General features: G+C 40.1%; 1 protein-coding gene across 5 annotated transcripts in view; it reads right to left on the bottom strand.

Moving 5' to 3' along the window:
* TENM2 (teneurin transmembrane protein 2) overlaps nucleotides 1–20851 on the bottom strand; it is a 740257-nt gene that overhangs the window by 172749 nt on the left and 546657 nt on the right. For all 5 annotated transcript variants that reach the window (XM_048319587.1, XM_048319586.1, XM_048319590.1 and 2 more), the window contains one exon: nucleotides 2030–2264. In XM_048319587.1, coding sequence (XP_048175544.1) covers nucleotides 2030–2264 — 235 coding nt within the window. The remainder of the gene's footprint in view (nucleotides 1–2029; nucleotides 2265–20851) is intronic.

The following is a 20851-nucleotide window of genomic DNA, read 5'->3' as shown; positions in this document are numbered from 1 at the left end:
CTGAAGCAGCTCTGGAATAGACTTGGAACACAGCAATTCTGCCAGGACATTTTCTAATAGCTTAATACTTGCCTGTGACAAACCTGTCTTCCAAAAAGCTCCAATTAACTGTCGGGCATCCTGCAACCTCCAAAAATAACAGTATTCACAAAGTAACCTTTTGTCATCAACATGACACACCCACAGGTTTCATGGTAAGAAGAAAGAGTAGAATCAAATAATGGAATTCACAGTCACCTCTGGCTGGGAATAGGTACAAAATCAGACAGTAAAACCCCAGCCCCCTGCTGGGGCTCAGAGACACCAGCATTACGGCAAATGATCCTTTTGTGAATATCCAAGGAATTCCCTCCAGGTAAAGTTATTGGTAAATTGGGACAATCTTGAGCCTTCAGAAAGGACAGGTTTCAGGTATTGTTGTACCCAAGAACAATTCCATACAGAAAGAGGCAGACCAGGCACAGAGTTGGCCACTCTACACCAGAATTAAAAGGAAGTACTAATCCTGGGCAATGAACCACACAGCAAGAACCAGTCTGGGCTGAACAGGACCAACATTTCCATCTTGTGATTCTTAGCAATAAATAACAAATTCAGGATGTCCAAATTAAGTTCTATAAAATAGCAGAGCTTCTCACAGGAGCAGCAGTTCAGAGCTCAGCATCATGGGGTTTTTTTGTTTGATTTTGGATGGTTTTTTTTTTTTTTTGGGAAAGTTAGCTCCAAACCTTCAGTAAGCAAGAATCCCTTTCCTTTCCTTTTTTGGCCATCTTGGCTTTGGATAACCTGCATTTCCTTTTCAGCACCCCACTTCTTCATGGCACCCATGTTCCCATTTTATCAGAGCAGGACAATGTGAGGGCAGCCCCTTGTGCATATCCCAGCCCAGCACAGACTGGCACAGGCTCCCTGCCCTTTCCCGTCTCATTTGCTCCCCATGGAGCTGTACCCAACTGCTGAGTAACAACAGCCTTGGTGTTGTGAGCTCCAACCCAGCCCCTTCCAGAGCTCCAAACCAGACGACCAGTCTTTAATCAAATGTTGGAGGGCCTGGGCTGAGGCTGCATGGGGGCGTACCTACCCCGTATGTGGCTACTCGGGGTGTAATCCAGCAGAGCGGCATTACAGTCCCGGGAGGCTGCAAACCAAATGTAACATCCCAGAAGCTGTGGCAACCAAGCAGCTGAAACCCTGGCAGGAGCCAGTGCTCCCAGCAGCCCAGCTCCTCCACCTGCTCACTGTGTTTATCACTATCTGGGCAAGCAACACCACCCTGCTATTCCAAGCACTTTATTCAGCACCACAATGGCTAATTTTAAATTCTGAGAGATCAGCTCTGCCAACTCTGCTATTTAAAGTGCAAGTTAAATATGTTTGACATTCCATACCCCAAATGACAACAAACCAGAATATTTAGACCAGCAGCATGTCAGGCATTTATTTATTTATTTCTCTGTCAGGCCTAAGTGCTGCACCTTTTCATTTATATGCTGCTGTTTGCCCCACAGGCATCAAGCTGTTAACACGTACAGAAGAGATTAAAATGAACTTGCATGCTGGATGAGGTATAAATTAAAATTATAGTACTGTCAGTCTTGAATCTCGGATTGTTTCTCAAAGTCTCCCAAAATGCATAATGTCAAGTGAGCCTCTGTTTGTTGCTTCAGGAAAGGCAAAATGTATAATTTTTCAGCAGCACAGTCAATATGAATTCTAAGTAAGTTGTCCCTGAGCCTGTGATATAAATGTGCTGTACTAATCGCATGAGCTGTGTATGCAAGGAAGGTCCAAGTGAATAAAAGGCTTTGAAACAGGATGTGAGCAGAGCTATTCACTGTCCACCTCCCAGTGCAAAGCAGATTGGGGCTGTTGGGTGTTCTAATGCCACTCGCTCCCCATGCCGTGTCAGAAAAACCCCCCCTGTCGCACAGGACACCAGACCCCATCTCCCAACAAGACAAGGGTTTTCTCTGTGCACTTTGGAGGACCATCAATGGCATCCCCCAGGGTGCCCGTCCACGCCACCCACCTGGTCTCGAGCGGGACGTTGCTGTTGAGCACCCAGCTGTCCTGGAGCTGCACGGACTCGGGGGTGGTGGCCAGGTCATTGGGCGCCGGAGCGGGTGCGTGGATCTGGTTCCGGCGATTGGTGAGCGAGTTCCTGTTGAGGGAGTTGGCAGAGGAATGATGATGGGACAGGGAATGGTTGTGAGGAGGAGGGAGAGGTGGCCTCAGCGTTGACTGGCTGTGATGATTTGAAGGGCCTAAAACAGAAAAGAAAAACAAATCACAGCTGTGTGTGATGACACTGCTCTCCTCTGCGTTTTCAAGGGGCCACTGCCTCTTGGACCTGTGGGCATCAAACTGTGGGCAAATCCGATCAGTGATTATTTGAGATCAGCAACATAAAACAGTGCTTCCAGCCTGCACAGCTGGCATGTTGACAAAGACTATATTTAAATTTAAAAATACTTCCTTATGGATTCTCCCTGGAGAAAGTCTCCTCAGTGGGGCGGGCAGCCAGGACAGAAGCCTAGCTTGACCATTCCCTACAGCTACTGACAGGAACTTTCCCCCCCTGTTTCTGTCAGGGGCTTTGAGCAGATGAACCTTAATGGATTAAAAATAGCTTTTGAGAATATGGTCTTTAGGCCCCTATGAAACTTAATCAGAGAAATCAATCTTCTTTCATTCACTGGTATTTTACCAATCAGCTTCAAATGAACAGGATTTGTGCCCACACAAGAAGATTAAACTCCAAATATGAAAAGAGAGCAACAAGGCAGTGATGGTATCTTTCATGTTATTCCATGTGGTCAGGATTTGGCCTGTATTTTTCTATTTAGTAATGCTACAAACACACAGCAAGATCTGGAAACTATGCAACTCTTTCAGTCTCTTTCACTGAAAAATGATTTTTTTTGTGATAAAGAAGGAAAAAAACTTTTCTCATTCTTTGAGTACTGACATGTTTGCATCGATAATGAAAAATATTTTTTTCTAATCAGTAAGGCAAATGGATTAAAATAACAGCACATGAAAAGAAAATCTGATAAGAAGGTGTCATTCTAACATTGTCACTTTTCTAAACCAATGCAGACTGGTAAATAAGTTCACGTGAAATTCCACACATGGCAATAATTTATGTCTAATAAAAACAGCAAAAGAATAAAGAAAACAAACACAATTATGAACTGCAAGCTTTAGACATTGTATCAAGTTGCAGTTTTCTAGTGAACATTAATCACTAATACTAGAGAAATCATAATTCTAATGATGCATGTTTGTTTTTAGAAACTGAAGAAAATTCTGTACTTAATGAATCAAATAATAAAAGAAAACATCACAAAACATCATTTGCAGCAAGATTGATCTTTGTCATATGAAAAAAAAGTCTAGAAAAGCTGCTGAACTGAGTAATTACTGTAACTTAATTAAGACCAATATTTATAAAAAACCCAAAATAAACAAAAAAATCCAAGAGACAAAATAACACCCCAAACCCAAACCCCAGAGCCCAAACCCCCAAATATCAAGAGGGTATTTCACTGGTATGGAACCCTGAGCTGTAGCAGCACTTAGGGACATGGGTTAGTGGTGACCTCCCAGTGCTGGCTTAGGGGTCAGACTTGAGGATCTTGGGAGGCTTTTCCAACCTAACTGATTCTGTGCAACACCCCCAGGGGCAGCTCTCTCCTGGCACTGCTCTGCAGACCGCCTGCCCCAGGGAAAAGCAGTGAAAGCACCTCTTTGTAACAGCAATACAACCAGGGAACAGAACGAGAACAGCATTTTTGGAGAGAGGCCATTCATTTTCTTCAGCGTTTCTGTGGGCTTGGGGAAGCGCAGGCTGGTGAAGAACAGACAGACAGGTTTACTGGGACTTACACAGGGCAAGTACAACTTGTCCTCTGACAAGAAACTTTAAGAAATGAATTATAATAAATTCTGCATCCTCCACATGTTGCCTTAAATCTATACAGCAGATTTTTTATCTTTCTTGAATGTCTGTTGCCCAAATGTGCATCCTGTGGGAACGTCAACTGCTTTAAATACAAAGTCACCTTTCATGAACACCTCCTAAATTTTAAGGCCATCATATGTGCAGCTCCCCTTACTATCCTTGCTTATGTCTTATCTAAGCATAAAAAATACTGTTTAGCCAATGAAGTTTTATGTTTAAAACCCCCATCTGGACCACCAAGAACATCACATCTCTAATCTATACTAGATCCCGTGCCATTCTACAATAGCATGCAGAGCAAGACACAGCAGGAAAAAAATGTGTTTGGACAATCTCCACATACACAGAAGTTTAAGAGGAATTACTCTCCTAGTCTGTGTTCTCACTTTAGACAAAGCATGCTTGGATTTCAATAAGTGAATATTTATGAGTGATAAAATACAAATATGTGCCCTTGTGTTAATAGTTACTTCAAAAGATTCATGTGCTTCATGTTTTCTCAACTTACTTTAGATGCAGCTTTTCCTTCTCAAGGATAAGTATGAAAAAGTCATACCCACATAAACAAAACAGTTTTGCTCTGAGAGCCACGGTAGCACCAGTTAAATAAAGACTCTGAATCTTGTCACCACAATATCATGGAGGCTGTTCTTAAAAGTGAGCCAAGTCCGCATCAATAAGAATGAACAGCATTTCTTTAAGATGAAGGAAGCAAGAGCTGAAATCAAATTACCACAAATTATTTAATCTGCCTCAAGACTCTGTTCCCACAACAGTAAATATAAGACACTGTGCAAAATAAGCCACGCATGGGTAACTGAGCACACACTGCAGCTGCAAAAACTCTGAAACCTGCTGCAAGACAAATGTAGCATTTAATATAGAAAAATAAACAAATACCAATATTAACTTCATATAGATATTATATAGCTTATATTAAAACATGTAAAAGCTTATATATATAAAGTACCAACTAGGGAGCATGCACACACCTGTGTCTATGTGAGAGAGATAAAAGCATAATACGCTGCTTCTTCATAAACCTGTTCAAATGAATCAAAAGCAGGAGCCGAACACTATTGAACTTGCCAGGGATATAAAATTGGATTCACATCTGAACATCTGAGCACTTCTTTATGAGCATCTTTGCCTAAATTAAAACTTCACCAGCAGTACCTGCAAATCTGCTGAGCTCTGAAGTTCGGAGGAGTAAATCACTTGTCCTGTAATAAAGGATCCGAAGGGATTGGCCTGAAGGATCCTACGGCATGACACGCTCTGAGGCCCCTCGGAAATTGCTTTTTATTTGGAAGCTTAAACACAATGAGTGTCTTGATAGAGTACATCTGGCTTTTTACATCGGGAAATAGATTTTATTTTTGATATAGCAGTAGCCAGTATTGGTTTGGGGGAGAATGCGGAGGAAATGATGCCTTTTCTCAATTATTAGCTGAATTAGTCATTTCACCAGGATGCACTATAAAAGTTCAAACATTTAGGATTCAAGGAAAAGTCTTTTAAAACCATAATGACAATCAGAGACCTGGAAATCTGAAATACTGGTACTCTCCACACTTTGGCTTTTTAATTTTTTAAATTTCTCATTTAAATTCACAAACATACAATATATCTAATTCCAATCAATTTTAGTACACATTGATTGTCCTGAGCATTTTCAAAAAATCACAGCCTGGTGTCCACATAATCAACCTGATTCTTCAAGAGATCTTACTGCAGTCAAGAATATCAGCAGCACTCATTTCAAATTAGAAGCTGAGTGAGGGGAAATTGTGTTGTAATTAAGTAATCTGAGAATAAAAAGTCTGCTCTATGTAGCTTTGAAGCAATCATAAGCTATCCAATTGACTTATTTGGGTTTAATCAGAACCAAAATAATAAAAAAAGAAAAAAAATATTTTGCTCAGTTCATTCTTCTATCTGGTGAAACATTTAAACAAACCAGGCTAGCACAGAGGTAACACTCAGCTGAAACGAGATGCAAAATAGCACTTTTCTCCTTGAAAACAAACAAAAACCCCATCAAAACCCTAAACCTGAGTGGCTACTATGATCTTCCCTTCCCTTGCATGCAAAGAAAGAGCAAAGGATGTGCAGCCCAAAGCCCAGCCCGTGGCAGTGCCCTGCTGAGCACAGGGCAGGTGAAGGCAGGGCTACCATGGGAAGCAGGGTGCACATCCTTCAGGAGCCTGTGCATCGTAACAGTCCTATTGTGGCACAGCCTGGCAGCCCCAGGGATCAGAGAGAGCCCCTGGATCTCCCAGCATTACAGGCACATCAGCAATGGCCAAGTGCTCCTGAGCACACGCTTCCAAACATCACTGCTCGGCCTTTTTTACAGTTCGAATGTTGACTAAAATACAAAGTGAAACTTCAGATCTGCTTTAACATGGTCAAATTGTTTTTCATAGTTCTTCCCAGGCTTTAGTACACTCACTTAACACATGCACTAAATCCAAGGAACACAATGATCCGAGGAGAACAAGTTAATCTCCCACCTCAGAGATGAAATACAAAGCAGAAAAGGCAGCATCCCTAATCTAAGCAAAGCAATCGCTTCCCTGCATCCCAGTTCTTTGTCAATACTACCTCAAAAAAGTAATGGAGATTGTATCTTAGTTGTGCTGAATTATCCTCCATGACATTATTAAATGCTAAAGAGACATAAACACCTGCTCATCATTCTTTTTCACAAAAGAACTAGAAGAAAAAACCCAAACATGTATTATTTTTCTGAAATGAACAAGGACACAACTATTTCCTCATGCTTTAAACAATACAAATGCTAAACAAGAAAATCCCCCAAAACTGAAGCTGATGCATTGAAAGAAAATAATTAAAAAGCCCACAGACAACCCTTGTCAGCCAGCATTAGAAACCTAGTCTGCAGCACTCCTGGTTCTTTATTCAAATACCTCTGCCACACTGTTTTCTCAAGGAAACCACATCATCTGCCATCACAATGAGTAACGGGTGTTTCACAGAACCACAGGGCCACCTTCCAAGCTAAATTCATCTTCAAAGGCAGCTCACATTACTCTGAGTCAGGGAGAACAGAGAGCCCAGGAATGCCAAAGTGCCACAGGAGCTGCTGTCTCCGGCACCAGCCTCCAGCCTGGCACTGCAGCCCTCAGTGAGAGTGGGGTGGGACCAGGGCTCCTGCCCAGCAACACAGACTGGGCTTTGTGCTGGGTTTGCTTCAGTTCTCCTGTTTGTTTGCTTAATTCTCTACATTATTTTGTGCAAGGCTGTAGCTAAATGGCATCTCAATGTTCTGAAAATGTTTTCAATACATTCAGTAAAGAAGAAAGGCATCTCACTCCTAACCATGGAGGCTATTACCTCTCTCTCTTGTTGTTTTAAACCCAAGACATTTGCCAGGTGTTCCTTCTTTTGTCTGCCTGTTTTTTACACTCTTTGAAGCACGAATAGGTTGAATGACTGGCTGTCATCCCAGACTGTACATTTCAAACTGAAAATTCAGTAAATGTGTGATACGAAATGGTAAGTCACTTATCAGAGTCTGACAGTGCATTGCAGCCATGTCCCCAGCACAATATTACAGTAGAAAACTAAATGTTGCTGTGGCAAAAAAATAAACAAACAAAATCTCCAAACCAAACAAAAAAAAAACAAAAAATGCCCCGAAAAACAACAACAAAAAAACAAACCAAGGAAAAAACACCCCATTGCTTATCCACAATATCCAGTGTGCAGTCATACAAGCAAAGGCAAAGTTGGACCCTTCATCAGAAGTCAAACCTAGGGGATTACAGTCATATAACCACTTCTCTCAAGTGAGGGTCACCTGCAAAAAGCTTAAAACTCACTGCCCTACAAAATATTATTATCTCAGACACCATGTACTAATTATATTTGCTGAAATACATCACTTAAATATTCATTATCGCACTGCATGAGGTGCACAGGCTGCATAAAATAATGTCTGGTCAATGGAAAATCACATCACTTCAATAATAATGCTTTATGCAGCCTCAGTGTCCTGTGGTACTTTTATATATGTATATATGTGTATGTTATACATATATGAAAAGGTAGGCACACTATTTCAAATTTTGCTTATCCCAAAAATGAGTCACAGAGAAGCTGGAGTTTTCTTCCTTCTAATTGAAAAACAATCATCTCACATATTTTTTTCAATCAATCTTTTAATTTAGTTTCCCAATAAAACATATCTCAGAGAGTTTAAGGATGTCTTTATCTTCTGCAGCTCAGGGACATGACTACTGTTTGAAGAAGGCACTGATGTAAGAAGAACTAAAAAGAAAAGCAGGCATATATATTTCTAAGCAAAGAATTTCATTATTACTGTCATTGCTACCATAGAACATTTTAGTGCAGAAAGGTAAACATTCTCTAGACTTGTTCTGCAGAATGGGAAAGAGCTGGACCCTGTCTAAAGACTCAGACAAATTCTTGCCTAAGATCACACAATTTGAAGCACTGGGAATCCCACCGAAGTGAAAATGAAGACACAGATTTTTCTGAACAACAGACAGAAATTTCTGAACAGAAATATTTAGGCCAGCAGTGGAACCTGGTGACATTTTCCTGATAGGATTATGGCCTGAAAACTGCTGCTTCTCTGTGGGGGAGCCTGATAATTTTCATGGTGACCTAAGAATAACTGTGCCATAATTTCTGATTCATTGTGAGTCTGGAGTCATCCCTGAAAGCTGTTACAGCAGCACTTAGGATCTTGCATCACCGAGTGAGCTGAACACATTTGGTTTCCAAGGGGCAAAAGAAATGCCAGTCATGGGTGGTTTAATGCAATGCACCACCTTGATTATTTCAGAAGCATCACAGAATGTTACATGTCGTCTAAAACACTTTTTTTGTTAAACCCAACCTCCTAAAAATTTATACCAGAAGTCTCTCAAAATAAATTACTAAAGTAATTGTGTCAGAGAGAGAAGATCTAATAGGAAACTGAGATTTTTAATAAATCAGCCTTCCAGGTGCTGCAGATCTTTAAGAGAAGGAATGGTCTATCAGCAGAGTAATGATTTTGAATCTTTCTGTTGTTTGAAGACTCTGTAAGGTCAAGCTGCACCACTGAGAAGTTTGGCAGCTGAACTACTAATGAAACTAAATATATTGAACAAGGCTTTCAGCATCATGTAATTTCTCTGTTTCTGAGGCAGTATTATCATGTCTTTCCAGCAGCACTAACTTTTTTTCAACTTCTGAATTTTTTTCTTATTCCATCTTATACTACTGGCCTTAGGACAACTCACCATAATGCACAGTGCACACCAATCTAGATTTTTTTTCAGTTCAACAGCAGGATCAACAAAAATAGAATATTTTTCTTGTCTAAAAGGAAAAAAAAGTTCTATCTTAATACAATGTTCCTCAATGGGTTTTCAGGGTTTGAGCATTTTTTTTTTCCAGAAATACTTACAATATAACCCCTTTGGCCCCCAAAAAGCATGAAAATAATAATTTTAAAAAGTTTTACTTCTAGGCTTAACCAAGTGATAATCAAATGATGGAAATAAACACTGATATATAAGCATAGTTAACATGAAGGCTCACTGACATATACCAGTAAATACAAGGTTCCTGGAGGAGCTACCTGGTAGAATTCAATTTCATAGCTCCTGGGAGCCACTTATTTACTACCTGGACCATCTGTTTCCCAACATGCAGAACAGGTAAAAATAATTTGTGTAGAATTTATGGAAAAAGTAAGAGGAATGTTGCATAATTCTAGAGTAAAGAAAAGCCAATGCAATGTATATGTTGCACTGGATCAGGCTTTTCGATGGGTTATTTCTCTTTTTAAAAGCAGGCAAGATACAAGCAAGTACAAGACAGAAACAAGGATTTGTCTGCCTCCAGGGTACTGCAAGCTGCAATACTACATGACTGGCATTTCTTTCACAGTGAGATTTCGTTTGAATTCTTTATTGGTTGTTACTGGACTAAAAAAAGAAAGTCACAAAGCTCTCAGATAAGAAGTCCTGTTGAAGTTTCCTGACTTTTCAAGGTACCAGAGATGTTACCTTCAGCTACTACAAGTAAAAAGTTCTGTTACTCAGATGAAACCATGGGTTAATGAATAAAATACAGATTATCATAAAGTGGTGTATGAAAGCCCTCACACAGCTTCACTCAGCACATTAACCCAGCAAATCTTTTACAATTCTTTAAATAGAGAGGTTTTTTTGCGCGAAGGGCAAAAAAAAAGGACAATGAACGACTAAAAACCAACTGTAACCCCTCAGTCACACACGGTAAAACAGAAAAAACAATACAAGAAGATTTCAGCTGTGAGAATGATGGGCCTCTCTCACTGGGAACTTCTCAAAGTACAATGCCTGATGTGACTCTCTGCAGGGGCTGATCCCAGTTCCCACCACCCACAGCCTCAGTGCCAGCCCTCCTTGGCCCTGGGTGTGGCAGAGCTCAGGGACAGACAAGCCCCAGGGGATGCTGCCAGGCACTGCCCAGGGATGAAGGACTCAGTGCAGGGCAGAGGGAGCTGCAGCTGAGCCGAGCTCAGCGTGGGGAAGGTCAGTGCTGGTTTGGGAACCAGTCCCACACCAAGCTGCTGGGAGTGCTGCCTCAGGAGCAGCTCCATCCCCATGGCCAAACAGCCCTGCCTGCAGCTGGCTCTCAGTCTGCTTGGAGACCAGAAAATTAACTGAGCAACACCAGCGTGATGAGGCACCCACGGAGCTTGTGCTGCCAGCGATCCTCTCAACAGCACTACAGCAAATACTTCACTACTACTGCATTTACCATGGAAAAATTTACTGCAAGCTAGAAACTCACTCTGCAGCACAGCAGAAAGGAAACAGCCCACTGAAAACTTTGCTCAAGATCAAGTGTTGTCTTCTCTAAACAGCATTACTAACATCTTGCAGAGACTTAATCCTTGCCGAGACGTTAAACCTCCATGCAATTCTCTCTTACGTGAGCTTGAAGAGAGTCTCAGAACAAGGCTATGGATCTTTTCCATTTTTAAAAAAAATTAAATAAACCTGTCTAATCATTTACAATTAGTGAAATAGGAAGCACCATCACGACTCATCTCCTGGGATGGTGCTGTTTGCCTACCTGACACCCTCTGCCCGGTTCCCACAGCCTGTCTCCCACAGCACCATCACAGTGCAGCCGTGCTCTCGGCTGCCACTTGAAATATGCACTGCTCTTTCCCTTGCCAGCATGGGGAAGGCAATCGAATTCCCAGCCTGAAGAGCGTGTGTAATCATCCTGGCAGATACCAAACACTGAAGTGTTCCCACATTACCAGAACAAACAGAAGGCAGGGAACTGTAATGCCTTTCAGCAATGCTGCTTGCTCCCAGTGTCAAGGGGAGAGTGAACAGCACAGCCCTACCCATCACCTCCACTGAATATATTTCTGAAAGCACAGCCTCACCCCAGCTACTCACACCAACATCAGCTTTAAAGGCCTGTTTTGTCTCAAGGCCATGGCTTTATTTTTCTGAGCCCAGCAACGCAAAGTAAAAGTACTCCAGTAAAAAGCCACAGAAATATGCTATTAATCAAGAAATGAGAGAACATATACCATTTCCTGCTCAAGGTATAAGAACAGCTATCATAATTGCATTATATACTGTTTCTTCCTTCAGAATGTCTGAGGCTGCCACAGAACTAAGTGGTGTTTAATACCATGAAAAGTGGAAAAAACACCTCTCAAGTGCCATGCTGTATTGATAACAATGACAGTGGCAATATTAAAGAAGAATTTAAAAATGGGAAAAGAGGATGACCACAATATTTTATCTAACTAAAGTCATAGGAATCTAGAGAGTAGTTAAATATCAAGATTGCAGTTTGGGTAAAAACCTCACCCTGCAAAAATTGCTAGCAGCTTTTTTAATGATGTGAAGCAATCAAAACCTGTGCCTGAAATCTCTGCTTTACTTTAAGTGTGGACTGCTGGAATCCCTTGGACAGAAAAGGTTCAGGTAAAGCCATAATGCAATAGATATATTTGAACAAACCCACAGACCAAGGAACAAAAGTTTTTGATACTAAAGATGCCTTGTGAACTCATGGCAGAGGAGAAAAGATGAGCATTCTGAAATCAGTCAACCAGTTTGACTTCTTCGAGACATGGGGGGCAAGGAAAGAGTCAGCAGAAGAGAAGGGAAAAAGACACTAAATAAACCTGTCCTAAGAGCTCTTGCAGAAGCTTCTTCCACAGAGAAATGAAGCTTTTGACAATCATGTGTGTTACATGTATAATCCCCATGCAGGTCAGCAAGGAATTATCAGTAGATGGGATTAGAAGCCCTTTGACACCCTGGTCTATATATAGAATGTTTGGACAGTGTGGGGCAGTAATTTTGGATTAGAGTTCATCTGATACACCTGGATCAAGAGTCTTCCCTTGCACAGGCTTTGAAGCAGTGCCATGGAGCAGTCGTTTTATCCTCCTCTCATGAGCCCACTAGAAGAACGAGCCCATTTGCGTTAATTTGTCAACACTTCTAATACTGCAGATATTAAATCACAATTCTCTATGTGAAAAATCTAATTAAGATTATTTTAATTTGATCTCACAACTAGGATACAGAATGACAGCACACACTCTTCCTATTTCTAAATTAATATGCAACAAAGATCTGTGTTAAGTCTTCTATAGAGACATGCTTAGTACATCAAGACTTTTCTTCATGGACCTTCTGTGAACCACATTTTCAGAGGAACATTTAGGAACAGATGTGTTGTCAAGCTTAAGAAATTCCAAAGCAAAGAGAATTTTTTTCTCCTAAACATGTGTAGTGTTTAAAGTGAAAGTTATTTTTGTTATATTGTTACCAGCAAATTACAAATATCTATAGTGTTAGGTAGTGGGATACTTACTAGGTGTCCATACTTATCATGGAATGAACAAACACCAAATTACTTTTAAAAATAAAGTTATCTGACTAAATTATTGCTGTTGGCTAGTGGTGACTCTCCACACCAACAGTTACCGTACAAATTAAAAATAAAAAAAATTAAGATATCCATTCATTTTTAGTAATTTTCTTGCATCTGTTATGTGTGAAAGATTTTAATTTACACTCATTTATCAACTCAGACAACTTCACTAATGGAGGAATTTATTCTGATAACAAAAATCAAACTCCACTTTCAGAAGGTTATCAGAAGGTGGGTACATGCACATGGCACCTGGACCAGGAATAAGTATCATTTTTTAACACAACTCTTAAAAATGAGGGTTTTCTTATACATAGCTCTAAAGGAATATGAATGCCCACACAGAAGAGATTTTATTTCAAATGAATGTATCTGAAAGAAATATTCACAAACATGGGAAGGCAGAGGAGACTGCCTTTAACTGGGCAGTTAAACATGGTATAGAATGGGATCTTAAACCAAATAATGTTGTACTCTGGCAACGTCGTCTGTGGCGTTTTTATCTCTCAAAAGTGTTTGCAGTCAATGTCACATACATGGAAATGATCAATACCAATAACCACAAAGCAACAACAGCGGGAACACTTAGTGTTCTCTACAGTATCTGCTGTGTGTTCTTTCAATGCATTTCACAAACAAAGCCCAATAAGGTAAAGATGTTACCAGAATTTTATGTGACAAACTGAAACACAGAGCAGAGAACTCATATGGAATTGTGTGACCAAACCCTGGTCCACTGGTTTCACCCTGGACTTTTTCTTCTTACACGTGTCCATCTGACACGTTTCTCCAGTCACAACAAACTAAAACACCTGAAAATTAATTCCAGTGGGTGCTGACAAAGTGTCCCAGTTTAACTACTGTTTCAAACAGGTTTGGTTTGTTTGTTTGTTTAAAGCAGAATATTTCAATAACACCTCTCAGAAAGCAAATCCAAATGAGGCAATTTCTACACCGGATGAAGATCTAGAAATGCAGTTTTGTTCTGCCAGATCTCTTACAGCTGTTAGAAAACAACAAACAACCCTCAAAAAAACCTCACACAGCTGATCAAAGGCTTTTCCAATTGATACATAACCCAAGTCCTGCCCATTGGGGAGGTTTAGACTTTTAAGCTAACATCCAATTAGTATATTTTAACGGAAATGCAAGAGCAAAAACCAGCCCCCATGCCCATACAGGGCATGCAAGCCAGACATCCTTAAAGCTTGAAGACTGATCTATGCATATTTTCTGCATCATAAAGTAGTCTGGAATAAAACCCAAACTGCACATCAGTGTAGGATGCTGATAGACATCTTGATCTGGTTTCACTATTTCAATTTAGTTGCATATTGTTTGATACTGCTCAGGGAAACATGACAAGCTGTGCCACGAAGGGAAGGGAGCAGAACCAACTCTGTTGCTGTACATTATGTTTTTATTAACGGAGACTCTACAAAACTCTAAATTTATGAAATACTCAAGAAAAATTATTAAATTATTCATCAGTGATAAGACAATTAAGAAGCAAACTAAGGAGCAAGTGGAAGCTTGGTCCTGAGGGAGAACAGCTGGTCTTCTCATTAAAAGTATGTTTTGGCAGCAAAATACCCTCGGAACAGAGGGAACCTGCTGCTAAAGCAGCCTCAGAGTCAAATTTAGGAGCAAGTGACAAAGACAGGCTGATGTGAAGAGCAAGGTGGTGTACTCTGGGTAGCAGTGTGTGGCTGGTGTGAGCTGCACACCCCCTGCTCCTGGCAAAGAGGTGATGTGACTTTATTGTACTTTGGAGACACAACATGACATGAAAGCTGCCTCAGCCTCTGGCAACTTTGCGCTGATGCACCAGACTACAAAGAAATTAGCTTAAGACTCTAGGAAAGATGTTAGTTGTACCAAATAAGACAACAGTTGAGCACAGAGCCCAGTGGTGAGAATGGTGTCCAGGTCACTGAGTCACCCCATGCTGCTGCCTCACATCCCTTGTTTATCAAACAGCAAAGCTGCAGACCCCAAAGGGGCACTGGGTCTGGTCATACTGGGAGGTTTCCCAAGCAGCAGCAGGTCCTGTGGATGTGCTGAACATGAGCACTGCCCATCCGCACAGTGGGTAACAACCACCTGTGGGCAGGAAGGGATATTCCACCTCTCAGGCTGTGATGGTGCAGGTGCTAAAAAAGGAACTGTATCATGTTAGAGACATAGAAAGTCTTTCAGAGGTGGAGAAGAGAAGGAAAGGGAATAAGAAAGGGAAGAGAGAGACACCACTTTGATGCAATGTTTTTTATGAAGTTGAACCAGAACATGCAAAGAAAGTAGACCCTGCTCCAACAGGCTGGTGCAGGGCCAGAGCTCTGAGGGGGTCTGAAAAACTCTTCATGAAATATCATTGCTCCTTTCTTTCTCATCCCTCTCTGTCTGCTACCTACTTTTTTTAGGATTATGGGGTTATTTAAGCCTGTGTTTTTTCTCATACTCTCCTTTTGTTGTTTTTAATGCTTTCCCTCTCCTGCCATTAGTAGTTCAGGAGATTTGCCCCTCGGCTCCTCACCTCTTACAATCCATCCTCCAAGATAACCCACCTGGTCTAACAAAAAACAACCACTGATAAACAAGCTCTCACCCACAGCAACACAAAGGACCTCTTATGATTCCATTCCTGAAATACATAATTAGTGATAAGTATGATATGTGTTCTTTAAAGACAGTATCCTTAAAACATGTCTACAGCAAAAAACCCCAAACATTTCTGTAGCATCTGCTGAAAGATGAAATCCCCACTCACTGGCATGCCTTGTTCTAGATGTTTGAGAAATTTTTTCAAGTAACATCAAGGTCCATAAATGTTTTGTGACACAGAAACACAAAATCAGATGCTCCATCTTAATTTTGGACAAACTTACTTCCTAGTTAGTTAAAAAATTGGTAAGAATTTTCCTCCCTTAATGCCATCCTCTTTCCCATATTTCCCCATGTGTGTGAAGTATCTTTACATCAAAAAGACAAAATAGGTTGTTTCTTAATCAAATAATTCTGCTTAAAATTGTTACTCCAATTCTTGCACTGATTCAAACATCTTGCATAACTGGCAGGAATTCTGACATCCCTGTACAATACCAAATTACTCTCAGCCTCCTTCAAAACCTGATTCATCACATAAAATATAACAATTCCCACTCCAATCTTTCTGCACCTATTTGTTCACTTAGGTTAGCTGGCAAAATAAGCATGTTAGCCTTTTCCCTGCTCCAGATATGTCATACCAAAATGGGTTTTGCATAAAAAGAAATGGCATGCTACTATCTTTGTAAGATTTTTAGAGCCTTGGTTATAAATACTTCAGATGATGCTCAGACAGAAACTCAAGTGATGCAGATTTCAGCTCTTCACATGAACAGTAGGGAGAGTTACAGATTCATTTTGATTTGGTCCTATACTAATTTAATTCAGATGGTCAAAAAAGGGGGAGCATAGCTAAAATAGAATTTCTGAAGTGACAGAATTTATACCTATCACATTAAAATTTATTAGGCACACAGAGGTATCTGGACATTCACAGGTACTGGGTATACAGTTCTACACAGGACAACACTCTGATGTACGAAAATAGGAACAAATGATGAGCAGGTGAAGCAAATAATCCTGCATGGGGCTCTTGGTGGAGCCAGACTGGGCTGTTGGGGCAGGTACAGCCCTGCCCCAGGACAGCATTGGCCCTGCCAGCCCAGAGCCAGCACAGGGAGGGAAGAGGAGTTAGTAGGAATGTGGCAAGGGGGAGAGGAGCGGGGTGGCCAAAGCACTGCAGGATCCCCTGGCTGCACCTTCCTCAGGTGAGAGGGAGCTACAAAGGGACACAACCATGAGGGCAGATCAGGAGAGCTGGAAAGAAGGAAATAAAAAGGTGCAGAGCTCCAAGACAGTTGCATTCTCTTTAGGCAAGATTTAGGGGAAATTAAAAGTGAGGGAAACAACCAGGAGAGCTGTGAAAGACAGGACAAGGGAATTGCATGGGCAGGAGGAATGCAGTGTTGAGCAGGGTAAACTGTTCTTCCCACTTCAGGCATGCCTTGGGAGCTGTATCACATATAGCCAGCTCCCATATTGCACACATATCTATACCTGTAATTATAGATACAAATCCATTCCCTTTTGATTAGTGCTACAGATGAGCAGCAGTTTGTGTTACGTATGCCTTCCCCTCAGTCCCAGTAATACCAGCTTGTTTCCCAGTTCAGAGACATTTCTGCAAGGTCCTAAGATATATCCTTCTTAAACCTCAGTACTATTTCAGAGGATTTGGAAAATAGGGAGTCCACAGCTATGCACATGTAAAACAGCAAATTAAAAAGATACTTTCATGGAGATAGCATTACTCTTTCACCACAGTAGCTTCTGCAAAACTAAATTATTTTTCTTTCTCAAGAAGGAGCAGTTTTTGCAAACAATGCTTCTATTAAGGGAAAAAAACAAATCCATGATCTTAAGCCACGTTAAAGAAATTATTTAAATTCTGCTACTTAATACAGACTGTTCGGAGGGCCAGCTTCACCCAAAGGAGCAAAGACTAATAAAGGAATTCTTTTAACCCCAAACATTTCAAGATACCATTTTTTAAGTCAATCCTATTCAAAGCAACCAATGAAAAGACAAAATTAATATTTCTATGTTATTCTATACTCAGAATAAAACAACTTATTTCCTAAGCTAACAAACTGAGCCCTCTTTTTTATGCATTAACAATTAATATGGATTCTGCTTACAGACATCTGTAATGCTTTGGGCTATATTTATGGTGTGATAATTGTCATTTTGAGATACAGAACAGCAAGATGATAGAAAGACATAGCTGAACTGTTCACTATCTAAGGGACAACACTGCTATCATGTTCAAAATACTGCCCCAAGCAACGAAAACTTCCATAAATCTTTTTTCTACCACTGTTGTCGCTTCTATTTTTGCCTGTGAATGTGATTATAATCTGTTTCCAGCATACAAGAAAACAAAGTGATCTAGAATATAATGAGTGGGGAACATTTTGGAGCCCTCCTGAGCTGCAGGGTATTTCCAGCTGCTAGCAGAGCTGATAACGGACTTAATAGAGCTAATGATTTCTAATACCACTAACACAAGGCTATTTTCACAGTGGGTAAATAATGACTCTTTTGTTTTGGAAATAGTTAAGGAGTCATGTAGATGTTTGATAAGTACATGATACAGTATAAATGAAGCAATATTTGGGTAGCTAATGGTGGATTACACCACAGCTAGAAGATAAAATACTTTTGTGTTTCCTTCTAAGAACTTAAAAGTTTATAACCCTGTTAAGACCAGTGTGACAACGAGGAGATTTCACTGTAAACAATTACAAGTAATGTTTTAATCTAGGTATAAAAACACATCCATTTGTTTCAGTGCACTGCATCTTTGGTTTTTTGTTGGTAATTAATATTACAAATCTTCACGAGAAATAAAATAAAAACTAATTGGGTAGTAAAAGAAATTTTCTTGAGAATTGAATGCAAAAATTGCATCAACGGGGCAAACTATGAATAGCACATACGCCTTCAGTATTTTACTGCATGTTTCTGATGAAGATTAACAATATTTGCTTGGTTTCCTCCTTTCCCAGTGTGCAGTCTGTGTTCCCAATTCCAGGGGCATGTGCTCCCACCAATGAGAACACTCTGTCAGCTGCAAGATTCCTCGCAGGTTTTTTTTGTATGGCATTATACAGAAAAGATTCCCTATAGTAAAAATGCATTTCTTCTTCCCTCTTCTTCTCCCCAGAAGTTACCTTCCTACAGAGGCTGCACATATGGATCTTCTATTTTTCCTTCAAGACATTTGAACGTTATTTCACATTGAGTTCATGGCAGATGTAAGGAGTGTTTGGGACTTCTATCCCACTCACTGCAGCGCTCTGCATGCCCAGTGCTTCATGCCCCCACAGTTTTACTGCTTTTTGAGCTTTCTGAGCTGCATCCAAACCCAAACAGGACTCCCTGGATAGGACTGTGTTTCCACGTGTCCCTCTGCCACCCAAAATGGGTGGTGTCAATCAAGCTGTTTACAACCCAAACTTCTTAATGGGAACAAAGACTTAATCATAACTGTGATTAATAAAAAAAATCATAACTGTGTGAAGGCAAAAAAGTAAGGTTTAAACAAAATAATTCAAGCTAGGCAGAGCTTTTCAAGTCGAAATGAAAGAAATAAAAGGACTTATGGTGTGAATGGAGGATAATAAATTGTGTGATGCAATAAAGCAATATCTACCCATTATAAACTTTATAGATTTTAGGAAAGCAGGTGATAACCCCCATTGTGATTCATTTTCACATATCTTGAAATATTACAGGAAGCAAGCAAAAATAATTTAATTTACCTAGCTGTATTTCAAAGTATGGCTTCACTGGTTAAAGAAAATGCAAACTTAAGCAAAGAGTCTGATACAGCTGCTGGTGTCAAACTGAGAATGCAATCTCTTCTCTGGTTTGTTACTGCTGTTGCTTCATTATGAGCAGAAATTGTAGATTGGAACAGCAGAAATATTTCATGGTCTAAGAGTTAATATCACATTTTGTTTGTGCTGGTGATACAGCAGTTCTAAATGACAGGTCAGACATGCAAGGAACAGCATGAGATTGTTCCACATCACAAATAAATCAGGTTAAATATTGTGAAAAATACATCCAGTAGGGACTCCAGGTTCCAAATCAGGTTTTATATTAGAAGGCCAAGAAATACAGGGTTGGTAAATTCATATATTTGACAGGCATGAGCAAGCCAATGAATTTAATCATAAGGAAACAATACTATGATCAAGTAATGGGACAAGTGCAATCACTAACTTCAATGACTTGTTCAAATGTTTCTTCTCCCTTAGCAGGGAGACAGGGAAACAGGAAAGCCACCAGATGCTAACACTTTCAGAAAATATCAGGTATCATATTAATTGAATTCCTAAACACTAATACTCAGAAATCCACCTTTTTTTTTTTTTTATAGTAGCAGAAATAAAGACAAATTCAAGAGACATCAAAAACGAAGCTAGAGCAGAGAACACAGCAGGCATAGCACTGCCAATTTGAGATGGATGTCAAAGGCCTACACAATCTAAAAACCAAGAATATTGAGCAAGTTTAAGAACAAGATGGCTAAGCTGCTCAAAGAATAAGAATTAAGGATTGCTCAATTAAAAACCACTACAGTATCACAGGGCAGAGCTATATTACATGCGTTAGCATATAAAAAATGAAAAAGTAGGTATTTTGGAGATCAAGGAGCTCTTCTGTATTGATACATGAGTTGTAATGCGAACTAAAATTAGATTCAAACATGCAGATCAGGAATTTACAATAGGAATAGATAGCTGTTAAAAAAAAAAAAGGTAATAGTGAATTCAACATTTTTAGATAGAAAATGTCTAAGGAATGGAAAAAGTCTAGTAAAGAGTACTTAAAAAAAGATCTTGAAAACTGAGAAGATATAGAGGGAACATTTTCTTAAAACATACTTAAAATACAATTATGTAACAGGTGATGGGACAGAAGACACCATTCAGTGTTGACCAATGCAAGAGCAACTTAAAATTTTTCTACTAAATGCGGATTGCTTAAATGAACATCAAGAAGAAAAAGGTGTGGAAGGATGAATTTTTGTGAGCAGACAAAGGAAAAAAGCATAATGCAGTAAATATTCCAGGATGACATTTCTAAAGGCATAACAATGGAGGAAAATAAAAACGTAGCATATCTGCTAAGCTCTGCCACCAAGTGCTGCACCCTGTTATAGAGGAGAGACAGCCAGGGGCTCACGTACAACATGCCTTGTGCAAACATCAGAAATAAGCCAAGCTGGGAAACACAGCATCATTCGCTCACAGTGGCTGAAAGGTGCTCCGTGCTATCCCACATCCATCCTGCCTCATTCCTCCTTAGTCTTGTGAAACCAGCAGA

Source organism: Corvus hawaiiensis, chromosome 15 (genome assembly GCF_020740725.1).
Source record: "Corvus hawaiiensis isolate bCorHaw1 chromosome 15, bCorHaw1.pri.cur, whole genome shotgun sequence".
NCBI lineage: Eukaryota > Metazoa > Chordata > Aves > Passeriformes > Corvidae > Corvus > Corvus hawaiiensis.
Note: the sequence above shows the minus strand (reverse complement) of the source record. Positions and strands in the feature narration are given on the sequence as shown.